This window comes from Glycine soja, chromosome 17 (assembly GCF_004193775.1).
Source record: "Glycine soja cultivar W05 chromosome 17, ASM419377v2, whole genome shotgun sequence".
Taxonomy (NCBI): Eukaryota; Viridiplantae; Streptophyta; class Magnoliopsida; order Fabales; family Fabaceae; genus Glycine; species Glycine soja.
The window spans coordinates 37,256,814-37,283,420 of NC_041018.1; the positions used below are offsets into that span (position 1 = coordinate 37,256,814).

The 26,607-nt window shown below is 29.8% G+C and overlaps 1 protein-coding gene and 1 long non-coding RNA gene across 9 annotated transcripts; both read left to right on the forward strand.

Annotated features, from left to right (window-relative positions):
• Positions 1-7,602: 7,602 nt before the first annotated feature.
• LOC114393239 lies at positions 7,603-11,118 on the forward strand. 7 transcript variants are annotated; one of them, XR_003662500.1, is made up of 8 exons: positions 7,603-7,740; positions 8,574-8,889; positions 8,978-9,036; positions 9,127-9,163; positions 9,265-9,663; positions 10,248-10,392; positions 10,586-10,702; positions 10,978-11,118. It is a non-coding gene; the product is annotated as an uncharacterized LOC114393239 (long non-coding RNA). The 7 variants fall into 7 exon arrangements; XR_003662501.1 differs by lacking the exon at positions 7,603-7,740 and having other exon boundaries at positions 8,130-8,889; positions 9,265-9,336; positions 9,505-9,663; XR_003662503.1 differs by lacking the exon at positions 7,603-7,740 and having other exon boundaries at positions 8,130-8,889; positions 9,265-9,336; positions 9,512-9,663.
• A 730-nt stretch (positions 11,119-11,848) lies between these two features.
• LOC114393179 (heparanase-like protein 3) lies at positions 11,849-13,496 on the forward strand. Of its 2 annotated transcripts, none has more exons than XM_028354445.1 (3): positions 11,849-11,942; positions 12,958-13,083; positions 13,221-13,496. In XM_028354445.1, the coding sequence occupies exons 1-3, from the start codon at positions 11,926-11,928 to the stop codon at positions 13,300-13,302; spliced, it is 225 nt and encodes a 74-aa protein (XP_028210246.1). In that variant the 5' UTR covers positions 11,849-11,925; the 3' UTR covers positions 13,303-13,496. The 2 variants fall into 2 exon arrangements, 1 of the variants encoding a protein (XP_028210246.1); XR_003662478.1 differs by lacking the exon at positions 11,849-11,942 and adding an exon at positions 12,723-12,781.
• Positions 13,497-26,607: the final 13,111 nt, after the last annotated feature.

Consider the following 26,607-nt stretch of genomic DNA (forward strand, 5'->3'; position numbering starts at 1 on the left):
AGATAAAAAAAAAAAAACATTAGTTTCAGACTCATTAGTGGATTTATGATGTATGTTTGGCAAGACCCTTGTATTAAATTATTCAAGTGAAATGACTTCATTGTCTTCTGCAACACTCAGTTCTAAACTTTTGTTTAATTATATTAACTAATCGGTAATAGATACATCAAAGTAAAATGACCATAGTCATTGGCAAATGACAATGTATAATGAGGGTATAAATCTGATAAACTACTTTATGAGCCAAAATAAAGTATGAGAATAAATACTTTTCCACCAAGGACCACATCCCGTCCTTAAGGAAGCATAAAAGAATATAACTCAAACTTCTAAGTTCCAAAAAGCCAAAAGTACGCTAGAGGGAGAATATAATTCACCTATTCCCCCATTAATTCTATCTATATAATCACTCAGCCAAAGCCAACTTTTCTGACACATGGTTCACTAGAACATGCACATACCTTCCTTGCTCCTCCAAGCTCAACCTACTTTAGCTCAAATGGGTCATATCATGAATAAAGGATTCACACAAAAAAGTTATTGGTTTCCATGGATCACAAAAGTTGGATTTATGGTGCTGGCCTCGTGTGCCTGCATGGTGACATCAGAGGAAAAAATTGAAGACCCTTTAAGTGGTTCATTGTGCATTAGTGAATGTGCTACATGTCCTACAATATGTTCACAACCCCCTCCTCCATCACTTGCAACAACATTTTCAAATCATCCACCTCCTTCTTCACCTCTAACACCAGAATCACACATTCCCTCTCCTCCACAACACACAACAACATCATCAGTTCCACCCCCTCCTCCACTCTTAACATCATACCCTTCCCCTCCTTCTTCACTCTTGACATCAAATCCACCCCCTCCTCCACTCTTAACATCATTTCAACCACCTCCTCCACTTTTAATATCATATGATCCACCACCTTCTCCACTCCTAACATACCCTCCACCCTCACTTGTGCTACCACCACCAACAAAGCCTTCACAACCTCCACCATCACTAGTGCTACCACCACCATCAAAGCCTTCACAAACTCCTCCATTAGGAACTGCTCCTCCTCCACCTTTGAAATCCAACAACCCTTCTTCATCAGGTTCAGGACAGCCTACAGTGATTTCTGGACCTAATAACTATCCTTATTACTATTATTATGCCTCAGCTACATCTTCCTTTTCTGTTCATGTTATACCTTTCTTCCTCTTGGTGTCCTTCCTTCATGGAGTATTCTTTTGATGGTAAGTAATAAACAAGTATATATACGTATAGTGTACAGCAATGTTGTATAGAAATGCTGGATTATTTGTTGGGAAAATGCAGGGTATATCATATAAGTAATTACTATAGAAGTTAGGAGAAATCCTTTGTAAATTGCGTCAAAATCAAGTTTATTATTGATTGATTGATTTTTTTTTTTTATGTTATACATAGAATCTTGTATTTTATATTTGTTTTTACCCAAGCTATGAGAGTTATGTACAGAAAGTAAAAGCCTAATTAATGTTAAGAAATAATTGCTGGTTTCGTTTGAGCAAGCAAACGGATAAAACGCTTTTGAGTTTTAGATATGTAATGAGTATCATGATGTGAAACAAGGATTAGCATGTGAAAATAATCTTGATAATACCAGTTTATCCACATTTTTTATTATTGATAATGAATATTGAATCTTGATAATGAACATTATTATTGTGTTGTTTTCTATTGAACACATATATGCATGATTTCATACTTTGAAGAATTAGTGTATGTTTAGATTAAAATTGACAAACTTAATTTTGGAGTAGTTCTCATTTTGCAAACTGAGTTTGTAAAAGAAACCTTGGTCTTGTTTTTATAGAACTTAGTTTCAGGTAAAATACAAGTGTGCAAACATACATTTAAAGTAACAAACCATGTCACAAAATTAAGTTTACTCCCCCAAATTGAGTTTGGAGCACCCCAACCAAAATCTAAATATATCCTTAGTCTTTGACTCTAGTTAGAAAATATCTTAGTTTCAACATAATAATAATAATAATAAGGGGCATAAAACCAAGGTAGATGTAATTTGGACGTAACTAAGCATGTAATTAACTTCAAAGGAAGTCAGCATAGTTATCTCTATTAGATAAATTACATATAACTTATTTGGTATGGTTGAAAACTTGAAATGGTAGAGCAAGAAAAATGTTATTTCCAAATCCGTTAAACATTTCTTAAAGCATAATAAGGTGCATCTGTCGATGGTTATTTTGTCAAACGTAAAAACGAAGGAAAGACATTTTAGGTAAACATTAGGGGTGGGTAAGTGGGTCGGCCCGCCCCATGTAAGGTCCGCCCGCATAAGCCTGTATTGACAGCGGACTGGGCCAGTCCGCCCCGCTTTTTACACGGATCAAATAAATTGGTTCGTCCCCGCCCCACGGACTCCATGGATCAAACGGGCCGGTCCGCGGGCCTAATTTTAAAAGAATTTTAATTTTAATAAAAATACAATATAATCAAATTAAGTTCAATACAGATGTAAATAAAATCTCAATAATTAGTCAATTACATCAATAAAATAAATCATGTCTTAACAAAAGAAAATCCAAGCAATAAATCTAAAATATGAAATTTAAACATCTCCAACAACAAATGATTCCATATTTGAAGTAGCTTGAGCTTTCTCCATCTCCACATTTAAGAGTACAACAACAATGAATTTGTCCCAACAAAAATAAGATAAAAACAAATTCTAGAGAGAGAAGAGATGAAATTTGCGTGGTGACGCAGTGGTGGGCTGAGATTGTGCCGCTGTGGTGTGTCGCGTGACTGTGTGAGTGTGAGTCGCGTTTTGTTTACCTTGTAACAGAAAGAGTCGAGTCGTATGACTTGCGCGCATGCGTAAGTGTGTGGTGGAGAAAAACCGTGAAGAGAAAAAGTGTTTTTAGCCTGCTAAATATGATGTGAACTATTTTTTATAATAAAAATATATTCAAATATCTTTAAAAATATTTATTTAACAATTATTTTTAGCTTAAATAATAAGAATTTATATTTTTATTATTTATGCCTTGCAGATATGAAAATGATAGATTAAAAGAAAAAAAGATTAAGAAAATATCAAAAAGGAATATTTTTAACATGTTATTACTTATCTTTTTTATCTTAATCTTTTATTTCAGTTATCTTTTATTTTTTTATCTTATCCTTTTTTATCTTTATCATTTTTTAATTTAAATCTTTTATTTTTATCTTTAAATCTTTATCTTATCTAATATATTTCTTTATCTATTATTTTGAAATAAAAGTTTAAAGTGAAAAAGAGAAAATCAAACATAATATAATTGGATCAGGATCACACAAATCAAACCTAATGCGAGTTACGGGAATGCGGACCCCGCGGGCCAAACCCAGATAATCCGCGGATTAAGCGGGGTGGGCCCAAAAATATGACATAATCATGTACCGTTTAAAAAAATTGGTCCGTAACCCGCGCGGACCATGGGTCCCGTGGACCAGTCCATGGATCTGGACCCGTTTACCCACCCCTAATAAACATGTTGTATAGACTTTTGTATCCAAGTTTGTTTTTTTCATGTTCTCTTAGTTAGTTTCTCATGTAGATCATGACTGTTAATATTTTCATAATAGAAACAAAAATAATGATACGGGGATGAAAATGAATAATGTTGGAGGTAAAATTATAGATTTGTCTTCATTTTTTATTTTCAAATTATGAGAAAGGATGTTTAGTTTGTTGTTGATTTATTGGGTTTCATTGTATTTACCGATTTATATTGTGTTAATTTGTTAATGTTTTATTGGTCAATCGCAATTGCTCTAGCCAAAGGTTTATCTCAATAAAAAATACATTCTTCGCTTTGTTGAAAAGAAAAGAAAAGCAATTATGGATAACTTATTATAACTAGACACGGACCCCTGCGATGCGTTATGTTTATTAGGAAATAAAAAAAGGAAATATAACACGGAAGAAAGTATTTTAAACGTTGTTAAAGAGATAATAGTTTTTTTATATTTGAAAAGTGTTCCATAAACACCCATTATGCTATAAGATACCTAGCGAGATAAACAAAAAAAGGAATAATAGAATATATGAATGAATCAAATAATCCTAAAAATTAAAAGAATAGATGTTAGTTTTAAATTTAAAACAACATGATTACTTAATAATGCATGAAACTAAAGTATGTAACATGATTTAAAAAATACACAGGTACAATTTTAGAGTTCATGACTAGTTTATTATTGAAAAATTTAGTATGGTTCAAGTATTTTTTATAAGCAAATATATTTTTAAGAAGTGATTAGATTTTTTTTTTTAAGGAAGGAAGTGGTTAGATCAATTTACTAAAAACTAATATTCCCTTGTAGTCACTTTATTTTAAACCTTGATAAACAATAAGTTATAGGTAATATAAAAAAGTAGGAATGTGAAATTGATTTAATTTTATCAATTTGTTGTCATACCTTTCAAAGAGTATAATTCTAATTCTCAAAATATGAGAACAAATAAAACATTGAAATTAATGTTAAAAATTCATGAATCATGGAATGAAGTTTTCCTGAAAGATCCATAACAGTCCATCCCCAATATGAGTCATTTATTTTTAGATGCTCCATTAACACAACTTCAAAGTTTTTTCTCCTCTGAAAACAAAACAAAAATAATAAATAACGTGTAAAAAGAAAATAAAAAATAGATAAGAAACAAGTTATAAATAGTATAAAAAAAGTAAAAATGTGAAACTGATTTAATTTTATCAATTTGTTATCATATCTTTCAAAGAATATAATTCTAATTCTCAAAGTACGAAAGCAAATAAAACATTGAAACTAATGTTAGAAATTCATGAAGCATGAATTAGATGAACAAAAAAAATTAAAATAAATAAAATATTTTAAAAAAATAAATATAATTAAACCTTAATATAAAGAGACGTGTGACTATCAAAAGCAAAGGGGTGGATAAAAAAATAGTTAGAGTCATGACTCATATATAGATAGATAGAGTGACTATCAAAAGCAAAGGGGCGGATAAAAAAATAGTTAGAGTCATGGCTCTTATATATAGATAGATTGAATAAATGAGAATGAAGAGGTTAAGAATTATTGGTAGTAACTTACGTTTAAAGAATGATTGGGTGAGAATGAAAAAGTTAGGAGTTAGGGGGAGTAAGTTATATCTAAGGAGTAACAATTTTAATATGGTAAGTTACATCTAATTAATGGATCTAAGTAATGTACTACTAAAAAAATCATTTTTCACGACAATCCCCTTAAAACCGTCTTAAAATATAAGACGGTGACAATTTCATAAATACCATGCTTTTAAACGAAGATGGGTTTTTAAAAAATCGTATTGGAATGAAGTCTTCGACGACGGTTAGTTAAAAAATCGTCTTAGAAAAACTAGTAGGAAAAAAATCAGTGCCATTTTTATAATTAAGGCAAAGTTATTTAAAACGATTTTTGAATACAGTCTTTAAATTTATGCATATGTTCCATAATTTTGACATTGTCTCTTTAAATTTATGCATATGTTCCATAATTTTGACATTGTCTCTACACATGAAGCCCTCCCTCTCGTGCCCTGGTGTCACTCTCGCGCCCCTACCTCACTCTCATGCCCTAGCCTCGCTCCATTGCGACCTACAACTTTGCGTGACTCTTCGATTCTACATCACTCTCGTCGATCGGTCGATGAGCTTCCCTTTTGCTTTGCTTATGTGCTCATGACAAATATATAGCTACTATTGCTTGTTTTTAATGCTATAACTATATGAGCAATATAGTATGGAAAGTTAATTTGTATTTTCCTTATTTTATATACCCTACATCCGATGAGGTGTTGTTTTGTTCTTTATGAGGATTGAAATTTCCTCCATTTTTTGATTGTAGGGATCCAACACACAACATTTCTCCTCTTAGCTCCTCCCTTAATGATTCATCTCCTGTTGATTGCTTGCTTTCTTTGAGAGGGCCCAACGTGCATTCTCTCACATAATTTCTCTCCAGCAAATACCAATTATAGGATTATTCATTGTTAGTGGAAGTCCATCAAACATGCATTGTTTTGTTCCCCATTTTCTATCACAAAAATAAAGCCCTATTTTGATTTTCAAAACCTTTCTCTATTTTAGTTTTATTATTATATCTCCCTGCTTCAGTTCCATTACAAGTGAATGACGAATTTATAGAGACAAACAATATGGTATTTAAAAGAAATGAATTTGAATTATAGATGAGAATTCATACTACATCATGTTAGGATTGGAATTCCTCATCATCAAATAGAGAGAAAGAATATAAGAAAACACGATGAAAAAATAATAAATCTTGCACTTTGATATGTCAAATCTGCAGATTCACCTCTTAGAGGGTCACAAAAGGGAGACCCGGAGAGAATCTTTGGTTTCTAAGTGTTAAAAATTGTTTATGTCTAAGTTGGAATGCTATTATAACATTTTCACATTGTTCTTGCGTTAACAACACTATAGTATGTGTTATAATGTTGTATGTACCACAAAATTAAGCATTATTCTAACTTTCTAATGTTATCGCGTCTGACTCGATGATACAAAAAACATTTTTGGTGAGTCATTTGGTATATATGGCTAATGTGTCTATAACTTAAGTGAGCATAGGGAGTCTTGTGGTTTGATACAAGGTTTTCAAATTGTGAACAATATGCAGAATTTGGATTTATAATACTCTGACTAGTTGACCTTCGAGGTTTCCACTAAAAACATTTTTGACCCTCCTTAAAATGTTCATAAACATAATTGTATGATGAGTGGGATGCAGGTTTTTACACAGTACTGTGTCCTATATTTTTTTTATAAGCATATATTTTGATATATTAGATGGTGATTTGCGAGTGTGCAATTGGTGGCTAGCTTCTCTTATAAGCATATAATATATGGCTACTTAACACTACAAGAAAAATGACCTATGCTTACAGACGCCTTTTTTCTACAGATATTAATTAGTGTAGGTAAATCTCAAAAATACTTCTACCTACAAGTGACTAATGTAGGTAAAACTCAACCATTTGTACCAACCATTATTTGGTGTAAGTAAATTCATTAAAATTGAAAAAAGACTTCTACCTACAATTACATTGTGTAGGTAAAACTCCAAAAAACTTGTGCCTATGGTTGATTAGTGTAGGTAAAACTCAAAAAAATTACTACCTACAAAAGCACAGTGTAGGCAAAATTCTAAAAAACTTATACCTACAATTATGTGATGTAGATAAAACTTCATAAAACATGTGCCTATAATTGGTTGATGTAGGTATAACCTCAAAAGTCTTATACATATAATTGTTGGTGTAGGTAAAACTCTTTAAGACGGTTTAAATTTGAATACTAGTCTCTTGTTTTTTTAGTAAATACTCAATATCACAAAATAACCATTCAATTTAAATTAATTTTTAGTTAATAATTGTTTAAAATTTTAAAGATAAAATATATTAATTAGTAATATTAAATTTTAATTTAGATTAACATTATTTTTATGGATTAATTTAGATTAACATTATTTTTTATGGCAATTTCTTGTTAGTTTCAGAAATCATATTCATTTTATCTTGAAATCAAACTCCAAAATGACCACAAGCCTTTGGATTATGGACCGGGCCGGGTATTTTAGTCAAATCCACTTCAATCTCCGTTTAAACCCTGCCACTCCGTTTTTTCTCTTCTTCTCGTGCTTCGGCGGAAATCGGCTTAGCTCTTCGACCGGTTAGTGCCACGGAACCAGTTTCACTTTCGGGTCTGTAATCTAGGGTTTGAATTCGAAGAGGAAAACACTAATTTGTCTCTTCTTTTTGTTAATTAGAACGAATTTGTCCTTTTCTGCTTCAATCTTCGTCGTTTTTCTTAATAATGTTCTTGTTTTCATTGTTTTTCTTTTTCCGAAAGACAAGCTGTTTGGTGCCTGTTGGGTGATTCTGAGACTTTTTTCTCTGGTAAATTTGAATTGGTGTTCCATTTATTTTTTTTAAATTGTTTTGAGGTGGTGAGGGTGAAGGTTTTATGTTTTATCTAGAGGATGATTTGAATCTTGTGATTTGTGAAGCACGTAGTCAATTGCTGAATACAATGTGATTGTGAGAAGTTCTTCTTGGAAGATGTGGATCTTCCTTGCTAATCAGTTGTGTTTAGCTTGCAACGATTTCAATTTGTTGTTTATCCTGTTAGTTTGGAAATGTTTCAGCTGCATTTTGAATTTTCTCTTTATTTTGTTAGTTTTCTGGTGATACTGATTTTGAGGAAGCTTGCTAAATCTGGTTTTGTGGAAGATTTTAGTCTGGCTTGTTTTTGGTGTTGTTACTCTACACAACCTTTTTTCATCAGCTATTTGGTATTGTCAGTTTTTCCTTTTGGTTTTGGAGATTTTTATGTTTTCTCTTCTGTTTTGAGGATACATTTTGTCTTTTCTGTGCTTTTATACTTTATTGTCAATAGTGTTTTATTTCTATTTTAGAAAATTGACCTGATTTGAAAACGTTGACTCCCAAATATCCTGGTATTTAACATGGATTTGAGTCTTTGTTGTTACTTGTTGACACTAGGCATTGCTAGCAGAATTATAATTTTATGGAGGTCATTTTAGGGTAAAATAGGATTAACTATGGTTGCACCACGTTAGCTCTTTGGAGTCAAGGTACGCATTACATAAATTCTGCCACACACATAACTATGGTTGCACCTCAGGAACGTGACAAGCTATTTTGATTCAGCTAAGCAGCTTGTGAATGGGATTCCCTTGCCACTAGATCTTGGATCCAACATTGATGATGTAAAAGTGAAAGTCACCACGGCTGCTGATTCTCTCTCCAAGAAGGCTAAAGAAAATTCAAGGATGATACACAAAGTCATAGATGGAGTGTAAGTACACGAATTTAGATGTTTCATTTGGTTTATGAATATATTTTTTTGCTGATTAATTAACATTGCTTGTTGTGATCATCTGCAGGAGACTGGCTCTTGTTACTGTTGCTGTTGTTATGATCTTTGTTGCATTTCTCGGATTGTGTATGTTTGATTTTGGTTTTGTCTTTTTTATTTTTCTTACTCTATACTAAATGTTAACCAAATCATATGAACTTGATTTAATTTTTGCAGTATTTTCTTTACTTGCTTTGTCGTGTCCTGTATACTCGTAAGTTGAATTCATTTCATTTCCTTCACTCTGATAGATTTGTCTCCCGTTAAGTTTCTATCGGTAAAAGATGTTCTTTTTTCTTTTTATCGTGGCTGCAGCTTGGTGGTTATTGGATGGATTCTTGTTACAGGCACCTTGTTACTTTGTGCTGCATTTCTATTTGTCCCTAAGTAAGTTCCTATATATTGCTTGGAGTCAATTGTTCAACTTCATGAAATCAATACAAAGCTTGTAATGGATAGATAATTGGATCGAATTAATGAATTCATTAACTAATGTTACACTTGCATATATGCATATGTATATTTTTGAACTAAAAAATAGTAGTAATGTATAAGATCATAGGGCAGAGTAATTGGTGTGTTGGGTTGGAGTTAGCTGGAGCTGGGTTTCTTGTGTGGTGTGTTGGTGTTATGGCTGAGGGATGAAGAAAGATAAGGTGTCTCTCCGACTCCGAATAATGGGAAGAAGCTAAAGGACGAAAGCGATTTTTGACGGTTTGCATTAATTCTACTTTCCTTCTTTTTTTTTTCCATTAAAAAATAGTCAATGATCCTGCTAAAGAAAATAAATAAATAAACAGTCCATAATTAGTCATTTTAGTTCCTTCGGAATCTATAATAGAAGTTAATTAATGACTTCTTTAAAAAAAATATTATTTTGATGTATCTTATGTGATTTTGAATTCTTTAGAATTAAAAAGAATTATTTATATAAACAATTATTATTTATACGTTGTTTAACTTTTTGTATTAAATATATATAATAAAAGAAATATAATATTTAAGTTAACAAAAGTTTCTCATCCCAAAAAAAAGAAATCATTTGATGTCTTGTTCAGGGAAAATAGCTATTTGTATTGATTGCTTTTGTTCTTCTGAAATTAATGTACATTTTTAGTCTGACACTCCGACCACAGACTTCTCAATGATTTATAAACTTTATGGAACTTAAGTATCACTTAATCCCTATTACTAATTTCCCCTGTTCATTATTCTTTATAGAATTTTATAGATGGCCAGGTTTATCAGCAGAGAACCTTTAGTTTCCATTGCTGATCTTACCCTTTTCATTTATGAAGAATTGGCTGTAAATGTCCATTACATGGAATGCTTTGGTTCCTTTGCTCCCATAAGAGGTTTGACTGAAGATGGGAGCCAAGCCCAATGGTTTGTAGATGGACAGGCAACATTTGAAGCAATTGCGACTTCAATTCAAGATGCAAAGTCAGTTGTTCACCAATAATTTACACACACACACACACACACACACACACACACACACACACACACACACACACACACACACACACACACACACACACACACACACACACACACACACACACACAAACACACACATATATATATTGGTTTCCTAATTCAATTTTAATAATAAGAGAATGCAAATCGGTTGCAGATCTTCATTACGGGTTGGTGGTTGTGCCTAGAGCTATATCTGAGACGGCCTTTTGATAGCTTTTCTACCTCTCGGTTAGATTCGTTACTAGAAGAAAAGGCTAACCAAGGGGTTCAAGTATGCCTACTATTCTCATCAATACATTCAAGCTTGTTTGTGTTCATCTTAGAAGATTTAATTCTTTATAAGATTGATTTACAATAAAGAGAATAATGCTTATGCCATTAAATGATCCAACAGATCTATGTGCTTCTCTACAAGGAGGTTTCTCTAGCTTTAAAAATCAACAGCTTGTACAATATGAGAAGACTGTTAAAAATTCATGAGAATGTGAGGGTATTACGCTATCCTGATCATTTTGCTGCTCGTGTGTTGCAAATTTAATTTCACAGGGTTCAATTCTAGGTGTTGAGGTCCACGTTTCTAGAAAATCATATTCTACTCAACTGGTTGTCATGGAAGATGAGAATGGGAACCAAAATTCTGCGCCACCTCAAAACGAAGGGTTTCTCATCCCGAATGTATTTACTTTAACTATACCGCAGGTTAATGAATAGCTTAATACGTAGCTTTTGATTTCGTGAATAGTTTGGTTGAGTTTTCTTGTTGTGGTACTGATTTTGATTGGATTCTTACTGGTTTGTGGTAGGTTGATGGAGGTTCCAATTTATCAATTAAAGTTTGGTGGTCATAATAACTTCTCAATTTGAAACTTTTATATAAAAGTTATTGTGAACATAATAATAAGAATTCTGACTTTGAAAGTGCTTTTGCAATGCTCAAAATCTTGAGAAGCAGTTCTCAATTTTTGTTGTTGCCTTTTGGTATAATAAAGTTGTTTTGGACACTATTGATCATGATAGGGACACAAATGTTACTCTTCACTGTTACCATCAACTAACTAGTGCTAACTTATGTTTTGAAATTATTAATATGAGGGATCATAATATTCATTTCATTTTATCTTTTTGTAAATAGTTATGAGTATTATTATTTTCCATTTCGGGAAAATTAGACTATCATAATATTTGAATTTATGATAGTCTAATTTTTGTAAATAGTTATGAGTATTATTATTTTTGTAAATAGTTATGAGTGTTATGGAATGCATTTGTATAGAAATTGAAATGAACACTTTTTCAAATTTATGTTTCCCTTCCACTCCCAATCCCCTATTTAGAACCTTGGCAAGCAATCAAGTAATTTTATTCATTGTTCACTTTAATGTGGATTGATTTTTCAGGACTTGTCTCATCTTTTCCTTGCCAAGGCAATCAAGTAATTTTATTCATTGTTCACCACCTCTCTCATCCCCTCTTCCTTTGAGCCAAAGCAAAAGTATGAAAAATAAAATGAGGTATTTAATTTGGGTACTATAAAAAAGTAATAACTTTCATTTGCTCGAGTCACATTTTTAATTCTGATAGCTGCTGAAGGAAGTACCTGTTTCTATTTAAATGTTTTATTTGAGAATACATGCTACAGGACATCCCTTCATTGGTGCATGATGGTTAGTACTTGCAGTTTGAGTTATTTCCTCAACCTCAATTTGGAATTACTCTTTCAACTTAATTGCTTATTCTTATGATGTGCAGTTTATATACTTCCATTGCTGATATAATATAATAATAGCCTCTGTAGTTGCATCAGTGAGTTATTTATATAAGCACTTGAGCAGAGGAAAGAGCAATAAGTTCACCAAATCACTACGGTGAAAAAAAATATTCAATAATTGATAATAGATATAATCAATTATTGCTGTAATTGAGTATAGGAATGAACGTATCACGTTAGCTGAAAAGTGATTATAAGATATATTTTGTTTGAATTGTCTAAAAAAATTGTTTATTTTTTTTATAAAAAGATTAGAAAAATAGTATCAAGTTACTTGTAATAGTTGATTTTGTATTTAAAATTTTACTTATTAAAAAAAATTGTTTCCTTCTTTAAAATGAGTAAATAGTGTATGGTTTAAAGAGTTTTACTCTATCATCTAATTACTAATTACCATACATATATGATAAGTTTAGTTACTTTAAAAGTAATTACTTTAAAAGCCATACTATCTACAGTATCTCTAATTAATTGATAGTAGAAAGATTTTTATATTTACTAAGAAGGACCTGCCACTAGCAAAACAGTACATTTGAACAGTGGCGGCAATCATGTATCTAACAGATTTCTAAACAGCTTTTGGTGGGTAAAATTGGTTGTCCAATCCTTCCATCATTTTTTGTTCTTTTTTAATTTCTAAAGGATGGATTATGATGTTTTTTCTGTTATATTTAGCAAAACATGTTGCTAAATATAAAATTGGTTCTCTTTTAAATTGGTTGTGATTTATTGTAAGTTTTGAAATTTAAATGGCTCAGGTACTTAGATCAACTTGGAATAGCATCCTGCTACAGCACTAAAGTCTATTGCAGGCAGACTTTAATTGGAGGGAACTATGGCCTTCTCAATACCACCACCTTTGCTCCCAATCTTGACTACTACAGGTAAGTACTAATTGAAAATTGCAACAAACGAAAAGAAAATACTTTTTTTTCCTTGAAGGTTACTTGAAGATTTCTGGTGATTATTACATCATGTTTGAACATATCTAATCCTAGGTTCTGGCCTTGTTTCTAAACAGTGCAGTTTTGTGGCATCGGCTAATGGGAAAGAAGGTTCTTGCGATCTCAAGTGATGTTCATATTAAAGACTTTTACCTATAATTAGGAAATGTAAGTAGAAGTTAATGACTTTTACCTACAGTTGAAGATAATAGGTACATATTAAAGACTTTTACCTACAGTTAGGAAATGTAAGTAGAAGTTAATGACTTTTACCTACACACTATACATAGTAGGTAAAACCTATAGTGACAGACAATTAGCTGTCACTATACGCCCCCTCAAAGTTGACAGAAGAAACGTATGTAGGACAAAGTCTATCGTACATTTACCAACAGATTTTTTATCTACAGTGACAGTTTTTGTCTGTAGGTATAGGTCATTTTTCTTGTAGTGTAAATTGTTAAAATCATGCAAAATGGATATCCATCAGTCATCAAAATTCAGAGAGGATTGTACTTGTGCTTTTATCAATTAAACCAAATTTTGAGTTTTTTCGAAGTACTTGTGACACTTGGAATTTTTGAGTGAAAAATCAAAATTGTACTAGAGGATTGTTGCCATGACACTTAATTAGCTCTGGCTGTTCCTAAACAATCTTTGTTCATTTACAAAATTATATTGCAAGTATAAAAATTTCCAATGTTATTATTTTGATGAGCAGCTCAACTATCCTTTGTCTTTTGTTACTTGATCTTTCATTCGAAACTTTTATCTTATTATACAACTATTTCGGCACCCATCAATAAAAGCTTGAATGAGAGGAAAAGGGAAACTTTGCTAGAGAAAGAACAAGCACTTATGAAAGTTATGTAATTAATATGTGCCACATTATATTGTCCCGCATTATCCATTTTGAGCCTTGGATCTTATGGGATTCTAGGAGGACAAGGTGGGTACAATTGATTGCATGGTTTATCTTTGTTGGAAGATATGTTAAATCATATCTACACTTTTTCTTCCTTATGACAAAAGACACGATTTTCATTTTAGTCATGTTTTGTTTGCTTTGTGAAGGGCAGGGCAAAAAGGGTACTAAATTGTACGCTTCAGGATCCACAAAATACATGTGGCATCCTACATGGCACTTCAAGACACGTGTCAATCCTGGAACAAGAACATAGATACTCGACCATTAGCGGTCGGGCTCCCTAACTGACAAATTATCTTTAACCTATTAATACTTAAATATATTTGAATCTCCTTATTTCTTGACAGATAGTTAATTATCTATAAAGTCACACATTATCTTTAAGGTACAATTATCTACTAGCTTTTATCTCTAAGCTATATTTTATCTTTAACTTTATCTATAAGTTATTGGCTATTATCCATAAGCCGAGAATTATTTTCAAACACTGTAACAGCACATACAAACAAGAACCTGCAACTTTCCTAATAATACCAGGTTCCATCGAACCCTCAAGACATCCCAGACACAACGCATTCGCTCACACCTTGAGCTTACGCATAATTGCTCTCATAGCATATATTTGCTTTATTCTTCTCACTCATATACTTACTTGAGTGTCAGAATCTTTTGTTTTGGAGGCCCCCCTTCTTGTCCTCCTAACAAAGGTACATCTAAAAACTAACGTGTAAAGTCTGGGAGCCTACCTTAGTCACGTCCACCGTGACGTGTGTCAACTCCGGATTTTGGTAAGTACATAAAGCATTTTATAAATTTTGATACTACATCTTTGCTTAGTGTTGATAAGAAAAAAAACATCATATTTTATTGTTGATTAATATTACTTCCAAATAACAATAGATGATTAACTATTTTAGAAGACTAGGATATAATTATTATGAGTAATAAATTTTTAAAAAAAATTATTTAATATAATTGCATTTTTAAGACGAATTTGAAAGACTAGTAGTTTAGTTAAAATAGTTTGGGTTTTTTTTTATCCATGTGCTCGGTGATGTGGAGAGTCAAAATGTTAATGCGTGTATAATTTGTTGTTTTGATACTCAATTTTTGCTTTAGTTGAAATTTAAGTTTAAATTGGATCCTTATCATCACTAGTTAGTTTATCCATTATTTAAGAGTTGAAAATACAAATAGCTAGCTGATTTGTCAAACCATTTTGCTTGAAATTCGTCTTAGAATAATAATTTTTTTTAAGACGATTGTTTTTAAACTGTCGTAAAAAGTCTGACGTTAACTTCAAAGACGATTCAAAACTGTCTTTAAGTGTGTCTTAAAATTATCGTTGAATATTCTTTTTCTAGTAATGATGGTAGGCTAGCAACCAAGAGGTGAAAAGTTACAATATGGTAGGCTACATCTAAGTAATGGTAGGATAACAATAAAGAAGTTATGAATTACAAATTTAATATGATAGGCTGCAATTATTTATTGTGGAGACTTAGGAAGGAACAAATGTGAATATATATATATATATATATATATATATAAAGATTAAGATTAAGATAAGATAATAACACTTGAAATAAATATGAAAATAAAAAGAAAAAATTTAGCAATCCGTGATAAGCGCTAGCTGAAGATCATAAAATGACAAGGTCATCATCAACTTGAATATCAATTAGCATGAGTTGGCTTATGAAAAATGCATAGCTTGAAAAATAATGTTAAAAGGGTGTGAGATACATTATCTTGCACCATTTACAACAATTCCGAAGGAAATAAAAATCATTTAATTAAAACAATTTTTATTTGTGATTTTATAAAAATGAGTAACAGTTTTTTGCAAAACTACAACACAAAGCATAATGTGTGTTGTCTTTTACTAATTTGTGGGGATGTATTTAGCGCTTTTCATTCATGTACAATTATTTTTAATAAATACTAACCTTCATATTTTTGTAACATATTAACCATCCAATTTTACTCTTATAAATTATGTGACACTACTAGTTAGTTATTTGGAATTTTCTTTACAAAAATCCTAAATATCTATTTGTAGCCCGTAGCAGTCTATTTACTTATTTTTATGTGTACAATAACAACAATAAAATAAAAACCTAAAATATCATGTAAATTATTCAAATCTTCCACCAAGACACCTTAGCGTGTTTCGAAAAATAAAAAAGACAAACCTTAGCGAGTTGGTGGCCCGTAGTAATTTTACTAGTTTCTTTTCATTTTGGAATAATTAATTTTAAAGATTTGTTTACTATAATATTATAAAAAAAAATATTCAAGAAAATGGAAGGGAGAGTTTTCGCTTTGATTTGATTCAGTTTTTATTGTCAAGTGAAGTTTGATTTTGTTGACAAGACGAGGAAGAAAGAGAACAGGTTAGAGTAAAAAAAAAATTGATAATCGACTAACAATATATTCAAATAGTGTATACGAGAGGAATATCATTTATCTTAGTCAGTTCTATTAGATTGAGTATGATATCATAATTTATAATAATTTAAATTATAATTCTTCATAGAAAAGAATTAAATGAAATAAAAATTAAAAATATCTTAATAGAAATTAAACTGATAATCTTTTATTCATAAGATAATAAATCACTAATACACATATTTTGTTTAATTAACTATATTAACATTTTTTTTATATGGATCATTAGTCAAGATAAATTAATTTTTTTCCAAATTATAAAAAATTATAAATTAAAAAATATTTTTAATTTTATGTAAATAATTAAATTAAAAAAATATGTATATTAAAATTAATTTTAAAAAATATATATAAATAATTTAGATATATTTATGAAATTTAATTATAAATTGGTAAAATAAAAATAAAACTATGTAAACTATTCAAAATAAAAACATACAAATGATATAAAATAAAATTATATATATATTAATATTTTTAATTTATAAAGTTTGATGATGTGAGTTAAAAATTAAAAACTCTTAATACATAAAAAATAATATTAATATAGTTAATTAAACACAATAATATTAATATAGGACTGTTTTCTATATTAGACCACTTGCTATCGGCAAGTTAAATCGAATCAGATGTAGATGTTTAGTCTTATAATTTCAAATTGAGTTAGGTTCTAATTTAAATTATATTATTTTTCATTTTAAAAATTTTAAAACTAAAATCTCTGAACGGGCCTAAGTATCTAGAAAATTATAAAATATAAGTTGCTCCCTGGAAGGATTACGTGAGAAACGGCCCATGTACAAACTGGTTGCTTTTGCCTAAGAATTGAGAAATATCTAGCAAGTAGCAACCTTACCAAATGACAAAGGACAGAGCAAAAAGTTTTTTTCTGGCACGTGCAGATGTGATTAGGACGAATTATCTAATTTCTTCTATATGGAAACTAATTTCTTCTTCTTTTCCTAAATATGCATATCCCATAGGTATATTCGAGGACGGAGATAATTCTTCCTTTGAAGATCTTTTATTCTTGTAATAGGTCTTTTTTCATGAGTCTATGTGTTAAATCTCTATTAATATTAAAGATTAATCATTGAAATAAATTATAAGTAAAAGAATGACGAGTTTTGATAATATTGATTCTAATGATAATTCTAATAATATTTTGATAATAGTTTTAATAGAAATTTTGATAATAATTTTGATAGTAATTTCGATAATAATATGAAGAAGGGATTAGAATAGTAAAAGTTTTGAAAAAAAAATGAAGATTGAAAATAGTAAGGTTTCTAGAAAAAATGAAAATTGTATAAAGGAAAATAAAAACTGAAATTAGAATGTTGGTTGAAAATGAAAATATTACTCTTACCCGTTAATTCGTAGATGTCGTGTGGATTTGATAGGATAAGAGTGTTAGAGGTTCTAACCCTTATTACAATGGTACAAACTAGTATTCATAAACAATAATTCTTATTTACTCATAACTTTTCAAATAACTTTTTGTTGTCAATTTTAGCGTGATAACTTTTGTGTTCGATCTTCACTTTGGATGAATTGTATCTCCAATCTTTACCGTTGATATCTTCTAATATTTTAATGTTTTTCATATATTGATATTTTCTAAATCTTCATTTCTTTTATCATTATACAATTAGCCAAAAGACTATATTTTAACAATTAATCAAAATAGTCTATTAAAAGACTATTTCTTAATATTTTGTTGAAAATCATTTTTCAATAATAAAAAAATATGGATGCTAACACTTCTATATGCAGATGGAATGGTTCGGCTTCATTTTTAGAATAAAAAAGAAGTAAAATGAATAATAATATTATGAGACTTATACTTTTATTCTTTAATTTAATTCAAAAAAATTATCCTTTTCAATTTTATGTAATTATTTTTCATTCAACCAAAGCATACACTCAAGTATAATCAGCAGGTTGTACAAAAAGTCAAAGATTAAGATTGGCATCGTTGTCTCTTCTAGAAAACGAACTCATCATCACACAGTAGTATCTTATAATAAAGTATTTACTATCTGTTCAATTTGTATTATTATCCCTTAACTTCCACGCCACCACTTCAGCAATGACTAGTCCCAAGATTGTTGTAATGGTGGCCACTTCCTATTCCAATCATTGGTCTTCACTCTTCATCAATGTTGGGCAATAGAACCATGAAAGTCCGATTCGAACAAACACACCTCTTAATTAGGAATTTCACTGAAAAAAATTATAGAATAAGAGTGGCAAAATTATCGGACTTCAGCTATCTTAATCTAGGGTTTTTCTTTTTCTTCGTGGACTAAATTATATTTTATGAAATAATATTCTTGACTCTTGAGACTATGTGGAAATTATTATCAGAAATATTATTTTCATAAATAAAAAATTAGTAAATTAAGATACTGATTTAGATAGTGTTTTTTCCGTGTTCAAATTTTTTTTTTCCTGTTTAAATTGCTATTTAAAGTATTTTAAAGATGAAAAACAAAACAAATACATTTTATAAGGATTAAAACAAAAAAAAATTAAAAAGACGAAAATGAAAAAAAAGTTAAATTGCAGAAACCAAAAGTAAATTAAGAATGTTAAGTTCATTAGAAAATTATTATGCATGCCCGAACTACAAATATTTTTATCTAGTTATAAAGACTCAATTAGATTATATTTGACAAAATTAACTAGAAAATTAATTGATTGAATCATAAGTGTTTAATAAAATTATATTAAAGTAAAAAAAAATGTAAAATTATATAAAGGATACAAATACTAAAATTTTAGCTTAAATAGAAATCCTTAAAAAGAAATCTAATAAATGTTTAAGAATAAAAAGGAGATAGATATAGAAAAACTTAAAAGCTATTATTTTAAAAAAATATTATTTCAAATCACGTATAAAAAAACACAAAAAATCATTTACCAAATAATTAAATAAATTTTTCAGTTAATAAACAAATGAATTCAAATATCTTGTAAAAACACACTCTTGGTAGCTGAAAGAAAGATTGTTTAACAAAATTTTAGTGATTTTACGAAAATCTAACACCCCCACGTTCATAAGAAGAAGTGAGTTTATTTCAAACCCTTAGCACGTTAACTGAACTCCACTAATGTAACATAACATGCACGCTTCCACTTGCGTAATTCAGCGGTCCAAATTGGGTAACGAATATAGTAAAGTAAGGACTGTGGAGGAAAAAAAAAAGCCTCTTTGGTTTTGTTTCAAATATATATCTTCACCAACCACAACTCCTAAGCATCTTAACGTGCTTCTGATAATGACTCGTATAAAATGTTGCACGTTGTTTAATTTTGTGGATGAAGACCTTTTCCTGTTCCCTTTTTGATTCATCAATCAATTTTTATTTGATGTCTCTTAGATCTTTTCTATGTAGTTCTTTTGGGGATGGTGTTTTCTACTCATTCCCTTTTTTTATTACTGATTGCATAGTGTTTTCAACTAAAATTTCATTATCTAGCTTCCTACTTCGACCTATTTTTCCATTTTTTTAAGTCTTGATAGTAATAGTAAATTTTAAATAATTGAAAATAATATTATTAATAATAATAATAATAGGAAGGAAATTTAAAATAATTGAAAATCTTAAAAAGATATATTAATTAATATTCTTATGGAACTCTTAATGAAATTCAATAATGAATAAATCCAACTTAATTTTTTAGAAGACTCAAATCTCACACACTCTTCATATATTTAACTCTTTATTATCCATAAGTACGTCCTTGAATATTTTAAGATTTTTGTTTTTACTCTTTCGATATTTTTTAATGCTCAACGTCTCCTAACTTTTTTCTTGTCATTACTTGTAGTTCCTTAATTTTTTTTAGCCTTAAAAAGTAAGGGAAAAAATCAATAATTAAAATCAATCAAAAAAAAAAGTTTACGGACTTAAAATTAAAATTTTAAAAGGTTTAAGGAATAAAAAATAATAAATTCTATATTTAAACACAAGTCTTCTCTGATTAACAACGAGAGACTAACCTTATGAGCAGTAAAAATCATTCAAATGAATTTACCTTTAAGAAAAATCATACACAATTAAGAATCAAAATTTTATCAATATATTTAGAGTACGTTTAGATAGAGAATTTTAATTTATCAGAGAATTTAAATTCATTGTTTGAATTTTTTTTATGAAGAATTTAAATTTTTAGAATTTTAAAATAAAATTTTAAACAATTAAAAATGTGGAATTTTAATTTTCTTTTAAAAGGTAAGAAATTGAAATTCTCTTGAGAGAACTCTCCAAAACGTTATCTTATTTCCTTTATAACTTTCATCCTCTCTTACACCTACCTAAAAGTTTTCGGAATTTCGTTCTTGAACTCGCGACTCATTTTCTTTCACCCACACAATTTTAATTTTTTTTATCCAAACATAAAATTTTAAAAATAAAAGAATTTCAATAGAAGTAATTAAAATTCTTAAAATTTAAAATTCCTCAGAATTTTAAATTCTCTTGTCCAAACACACTATTAAGTAGTTTAGTTAGTTGGTAGTTAACACTATCAATAAATAATAGTACTTCTTAAAAATATCGTGACGAAAGCTGGCCTATAAAACTAAGCTTAAATTGGGTCATAACTAGATAAAGCTTAAGATGCCTAAATTTAGTTGTAGTTAAAATTTAAAATCATAGTCGATGCAGGCTACAAGTTATAGTGCCCAGGCTAAAAGTTCATATTTAATTTGAGCTTCCAAAATGAGGCTCAAGTCCAATTAAAGCCTTATTTTGTAGGGTTTTAATTATGGGATGAACTCAAATTACGATATTTTCATATTGAGTTATAAAGGTTCAAATTTAAATTTGTGCTTAAAGCTTAAGTCCTACATTGCATTAGGTTGGTTTGGTCGATCATCTCAGTCTATTTTACCACCTTTAGAAGACTAAAATGAAAGTGAAAAAATCTAGATAGGAGATGGAGCAGGGAGAAGAAAATCATCAAAAGAACGAGAAAACTTCTAGGACCAGAAAACCTTTTTTTTCACTCTTTCTAAATGCGAGCTAAAATTATTTTAAAATTCATTTAAAAAAAAATTCAATTTATTTTTAAATTTAAGTTAGAAAAAAAAATAGAAATTTGTAGCTATTTCAAACAGGGCCTTAAGTACTTAGTGTTATTTTTTACTTGAAAGTATCTTAATAATTTGCGTAATAAAAACAAATATATATTAAAGGTTCAGTGCTTAATTATCAAAATGAAAATTTAATTTTAATTAAAATAATATAAAATAGTTTTATCCTTAAAGGTCTTTCCTGTAGACATGGAAATATTTTTATATTCTCAATTAATTAAAAATGTTTTAGATATGATTTTTTAAGATAATTTTTATAAAAGTTGATAAATTTATCTTATATTATATTTACAATTAGTTGATAGCGTAAAAAAACCTTTATACTTGTTCAGTACAAGTTTAGAGAGACAAATGATCATGTACTACACTATTGAATCATCTCAAAAGAGCACTCATTTTTTTTTTTATCATGATATTAATATAAAATAGTTTTCATCAAAAGAAATCATTAATCTTTATTGGGATTGTGAGCACACATAAGGTGAATATTCCTCCTTTCAAAATGATTTATTTCATACTCAAAAGTCAATCAGGATTTAAATCTTAAACCATTTGGTTAAATGATATAAGTTATTATCACTTATGTCAACTGTTGTTGATAGTGATGATCCTTCAATAGTATAGTTCAGAAAAAATGAGCATAATATTTGGGGTGGAACTGATTCGGGTTAAATTGAACTTAGGATAATTTAAGAGCTAACTCAATCAAACATAATTGGATTGTGTTAGATTGGATTTATTATTTTTTGTTAACCAACCTAATTCAACCTTAGTTGTATTAATTGGACAGTTAAGTTGACTAATTAAAATAATAATTTATTCTTGAAATTAAAAAATTCAAATAATTATAATGAATTTTGAAAAACTAAAAAGAGTCCCGATCCAGGAAGACCTCATAGTTAACATTACCAGCAAAGATATATAATATCTCCTTCGTGATTATAAGTTTCAGTATATAAGTATTAGAAGGATTTAACTTTGCTTGTAGAAATTTAGTCTGCACATAATTAGCATATGGATTTCAACACAAGAAAGCCAAACAACTTACATTAGCAAAAAACAAATGGAGAAAGTTACGCATTAGAAAATACTAATATATTCATATAAAGCTAATCAAAGCTTATGAACAACGAGGATTAAATTACAAATATATTTCAATCCAAAGCTGAATTTGATAGTGTGAATTGTAATACATAATAGAATTAGGTTGGACAAGCGGCCTCACAAATATTAAAAAGGGGGTTGAATTAAGATTTTATTAACTATTCTTAATTAAAAATTTCTCTTTCTTTAGTATTCCCTAGATTCAATTATTTCTTTGTTAACAAGTTACTAAAATAATAAATAAAGGAAAGTAACTTAAAGAAATATAAACAAAACAAAAAGTAAAAGAGTTTAAGAAAAGAGAGAATGCAAAACCGGATTTATACTAGTTCGGCCACAACTCGTGCCTACGTCCAGTCTCCAAGCAACCCGCTTGAGATTTTCAGTATCCTTATAAAATCCTTTACAAGCAATGAACCACAAAGGAATCACCTCCTTTGTGTTCAGTTATTACAACCAAGAAGTTATGCCCACTTCTTGCAATGAACCCCAAGGAACGTTGGTACCTTGTGTCCAATGATAACAACCAAGAAGTTGTACCCACTTCTTGCAATGGACACAAAAGACGTTGTCCAGTGATCAACCAAGAAGCAAATCCCACTTCTTGCAATGAACCCAAGGAAGGTTGGTCCCTTGTATTCAGTGTTCAACCAAGAAGACCTTCTCTTGAAAAATAGTCACCAAGAGTAGGTCTCTTGAAAAGCTTTTTGTAAGAAAGAAGGAGGAGAGGAAAATAGAATAACATGAGTTTTTGCCCAATGAACTTTTCTTGACAAAGCAAGTGTTGAACAAAAACTCTTAAAAAGATGTTTAGAATGAATGAATGAAATCAATTATTGAAATTCGTGTCATGATCACATATTTATAGCCATTTGATGACTCTTGAAGAAACCATGTTAAAAGTTGTGACTCTTGGCAATTTCTTCAAAACTAGTCACTTTAAAAGTTGTGACTCTCTTCAAAACTAGTTACTTTAAAAGTTGTGACCCTCTTCAAAACAAGTCACTTTAAAAGTTGTGACTCTTGGCAAATTCTTCAAAAATCAGCCACTTTAAAAATTGTGACTCTTGACAATTTATTTTTCAAAACCAGCCACTAGTAATCGATTACCATTATAGTGTAATCGATTACACATCAACAGTTGTGACTCTTCATGTTTAGATTTGAAAACCAACGTTTAGAAATACTGGTAATCGGTTACAAATGTTGTGTAATCAATTACACAAGTTTGAAAATATTTTATCACAAGTTATGACTCTTGAAATTTGAATTTCAACGTTCAAAAATATTGGTAATCGATTACATGCCCATAGTAATCAATTACTACTTTGTAAATCAGTTATAAAACTGTTTTGGGCTTCTAGTAATCGATTATTGTCTTATGGTAATCGATTACCAAAGAGTAAAAACTCTGGTAAAAGATTTTTCTTTGAAAAATTCTTTTGGACAAATTGTGTTATTCAATCTTTTCTTTGAAAAAAATCTTTTTAAACTTATCTTGATGTTTTTCTTGAGGTTCTTGCATATCTTGAGTCTTCTCTTGAATCTTCACTTGAATCTTGATTCTTGATTGAATGACTCTTTGATTCTTGAAACTTGCTTGAATCTTGATTCTTGACTTGAGTCTTTGGCATCATCAAAATAAGCTTGGAAGCTTTGCTTCCACAAATTATTGTATTAGTAATGTAGGTTGGAAACTCATGATACCCAATTCAATTATAATGGGATAAGCTATAAGTTATAAGGCTAGCACTACTACAAAATTTACTTTTAACATCATTAGAATAACATCAATTTTATAGAAAATCAATGTAAACCAAAACATGGTGGCATAATCGTAAATAATGTGACTTCGTGAACATCGATTTTTCGCGCTTTTGGCAGTTCACTCGTCTCCCTCACGACTCATCTCCCTCACAAACCCTTTGTTAGTCTCACTCTCACTCTTGCGACACTGAAACCACCCTTTGCTCACGGTGAAACCACTCTCGCTCACGGTGAAACCATTGTTGTGTCGCTCACGGTGTTGTCACTGTCAGTCTCATTCTTGCTCACAGTGTAGGTATCATAGTCACTCTCGCTCTCACGGTATGTTTTTATCTCGAAGTTTTTTTTCGACAGTGAAATCATGGTTTTGGTTATTTTAGTTGTTTTTTTACTGTGTTTTGGTTGGATTCGACATTGTTTTGGTTGTTCTGTTTGTTCATGGTTTTGGTTATTTTGGTTATTTTTTACATTGTTTTGGTTATTCTAGTTGTTCATGGTTCGGGTTGTTTTTTATAGTGTAGGCCTTCCAAAGTATCTAAGTGATACTGCAAAATAAACAATTTAGGCCTTTTTTTGACAATGAAATCAATGAAATTTTACTTAGGTTTTGGTTTACTTAGGTTCTATTTTGGTTTTAGATTTACTTAGGTTCTATTTTGCATGGTTTTGGTTATTCCTCATTATATTAGTTGCATGGAATAAGCTCCTAAATAAGCATGGTGCATAGTTAGTTTGTGCATGGATCAATTAGTGGATTTAGATGGTTTGACAAAATCCACTTAATGTCATGTTTATATTGTAAGTGGAGTTTAGAAATGATGGATGAAGATCAACATAACTGGAAGGAAATGACTAACACAATAATGAAGATTAACAAAAAAGCAAAGGAAAGATTCAACATTGTTCATGTTATGGATCATGTTAGAAATTTCAACACTATTCTCAAATAAACATGACATGATATAACACATTTTCTTATATTACTTTGCTTGTTAAATGTAGTCTTATGGTGAAGTTAGTAGGTTATTTCCTGTAAGATGGAAAGATGAACTAGAGCCTACTTGATATCTACTACACTTTAGTGGCAACATGCACTCTGTTACATATAACCAAGATTTGATGAGCCTAACTCTACTAATCGGATGGACAGAACCCAAAGAGTTCTATGGGCTCATTGGAAATCATCAGGTGATCTTGACCCACTTTGGACAGAGTGTTTTCCTCCTCACCATCTTCAAAAGCATCTCTGAACCAAAAGCTTACCCTTAATGGCACTCCTTGTACCACCAAATTTTTAACTCAATCACTTTTAAAGTCCCGTTGACTGAGTACAAAGTGACTAACAGTAGTTTGGTGAGTAGTTAAGCACTCCTCTATATGTCAAATTTTAAAATCATATACATATCTAATATGAATTTCATGTTAATTTTAAGATGTGTCGAGTACCATGTACTCATTTATGAAAACTGTAAGATTCACCCATCTGAACTTGGAAGGGACTACAGAGTGTAGGATAGTTTATAATCATTATAGGAAGACTGCAAAAATTAGAAATGAATGGAGAGATTTTTACACAATCAAAAAATTTTATTATTGGAATATATTTGAGTTCCTAGATAACTTTTAACTTTGTTTTATTTTGGATTTGTTAGTAATTAAAGTACATTATTACTCTACTATTATCAATCTGTAAAATTTTATTTATAAGTCTTGGTGATATATTTTGTGAGACATATTGGAACATTCTAAACACATTTGTGGTATATTTTGTTTATAAATGTTTAGAACTACTATTGGTGCATGATATATTTTGTTTATAACTTTTGGTGCATGACTTATTTTATGTGATTTTTTATAACTTCGAATGATGAGTTGTGATATGAATTAATTATAGGTTGGTAATTAAAAAAACAAATAGGATATTAAAAAAAATCCAAAAAACAACATCGATTTTAAGAAAAATTAATGTTGTCTGTAAACAACATCGGTTTTTTTTGTTTACTGACAACATCGATTTTTGGTAATAAGAAAACAACATCAATTTTTATAAAAAATCGATGTTGTTTTTTTGCTAAAACAACATCAGCTTTTAAACAACCGATATTAATAT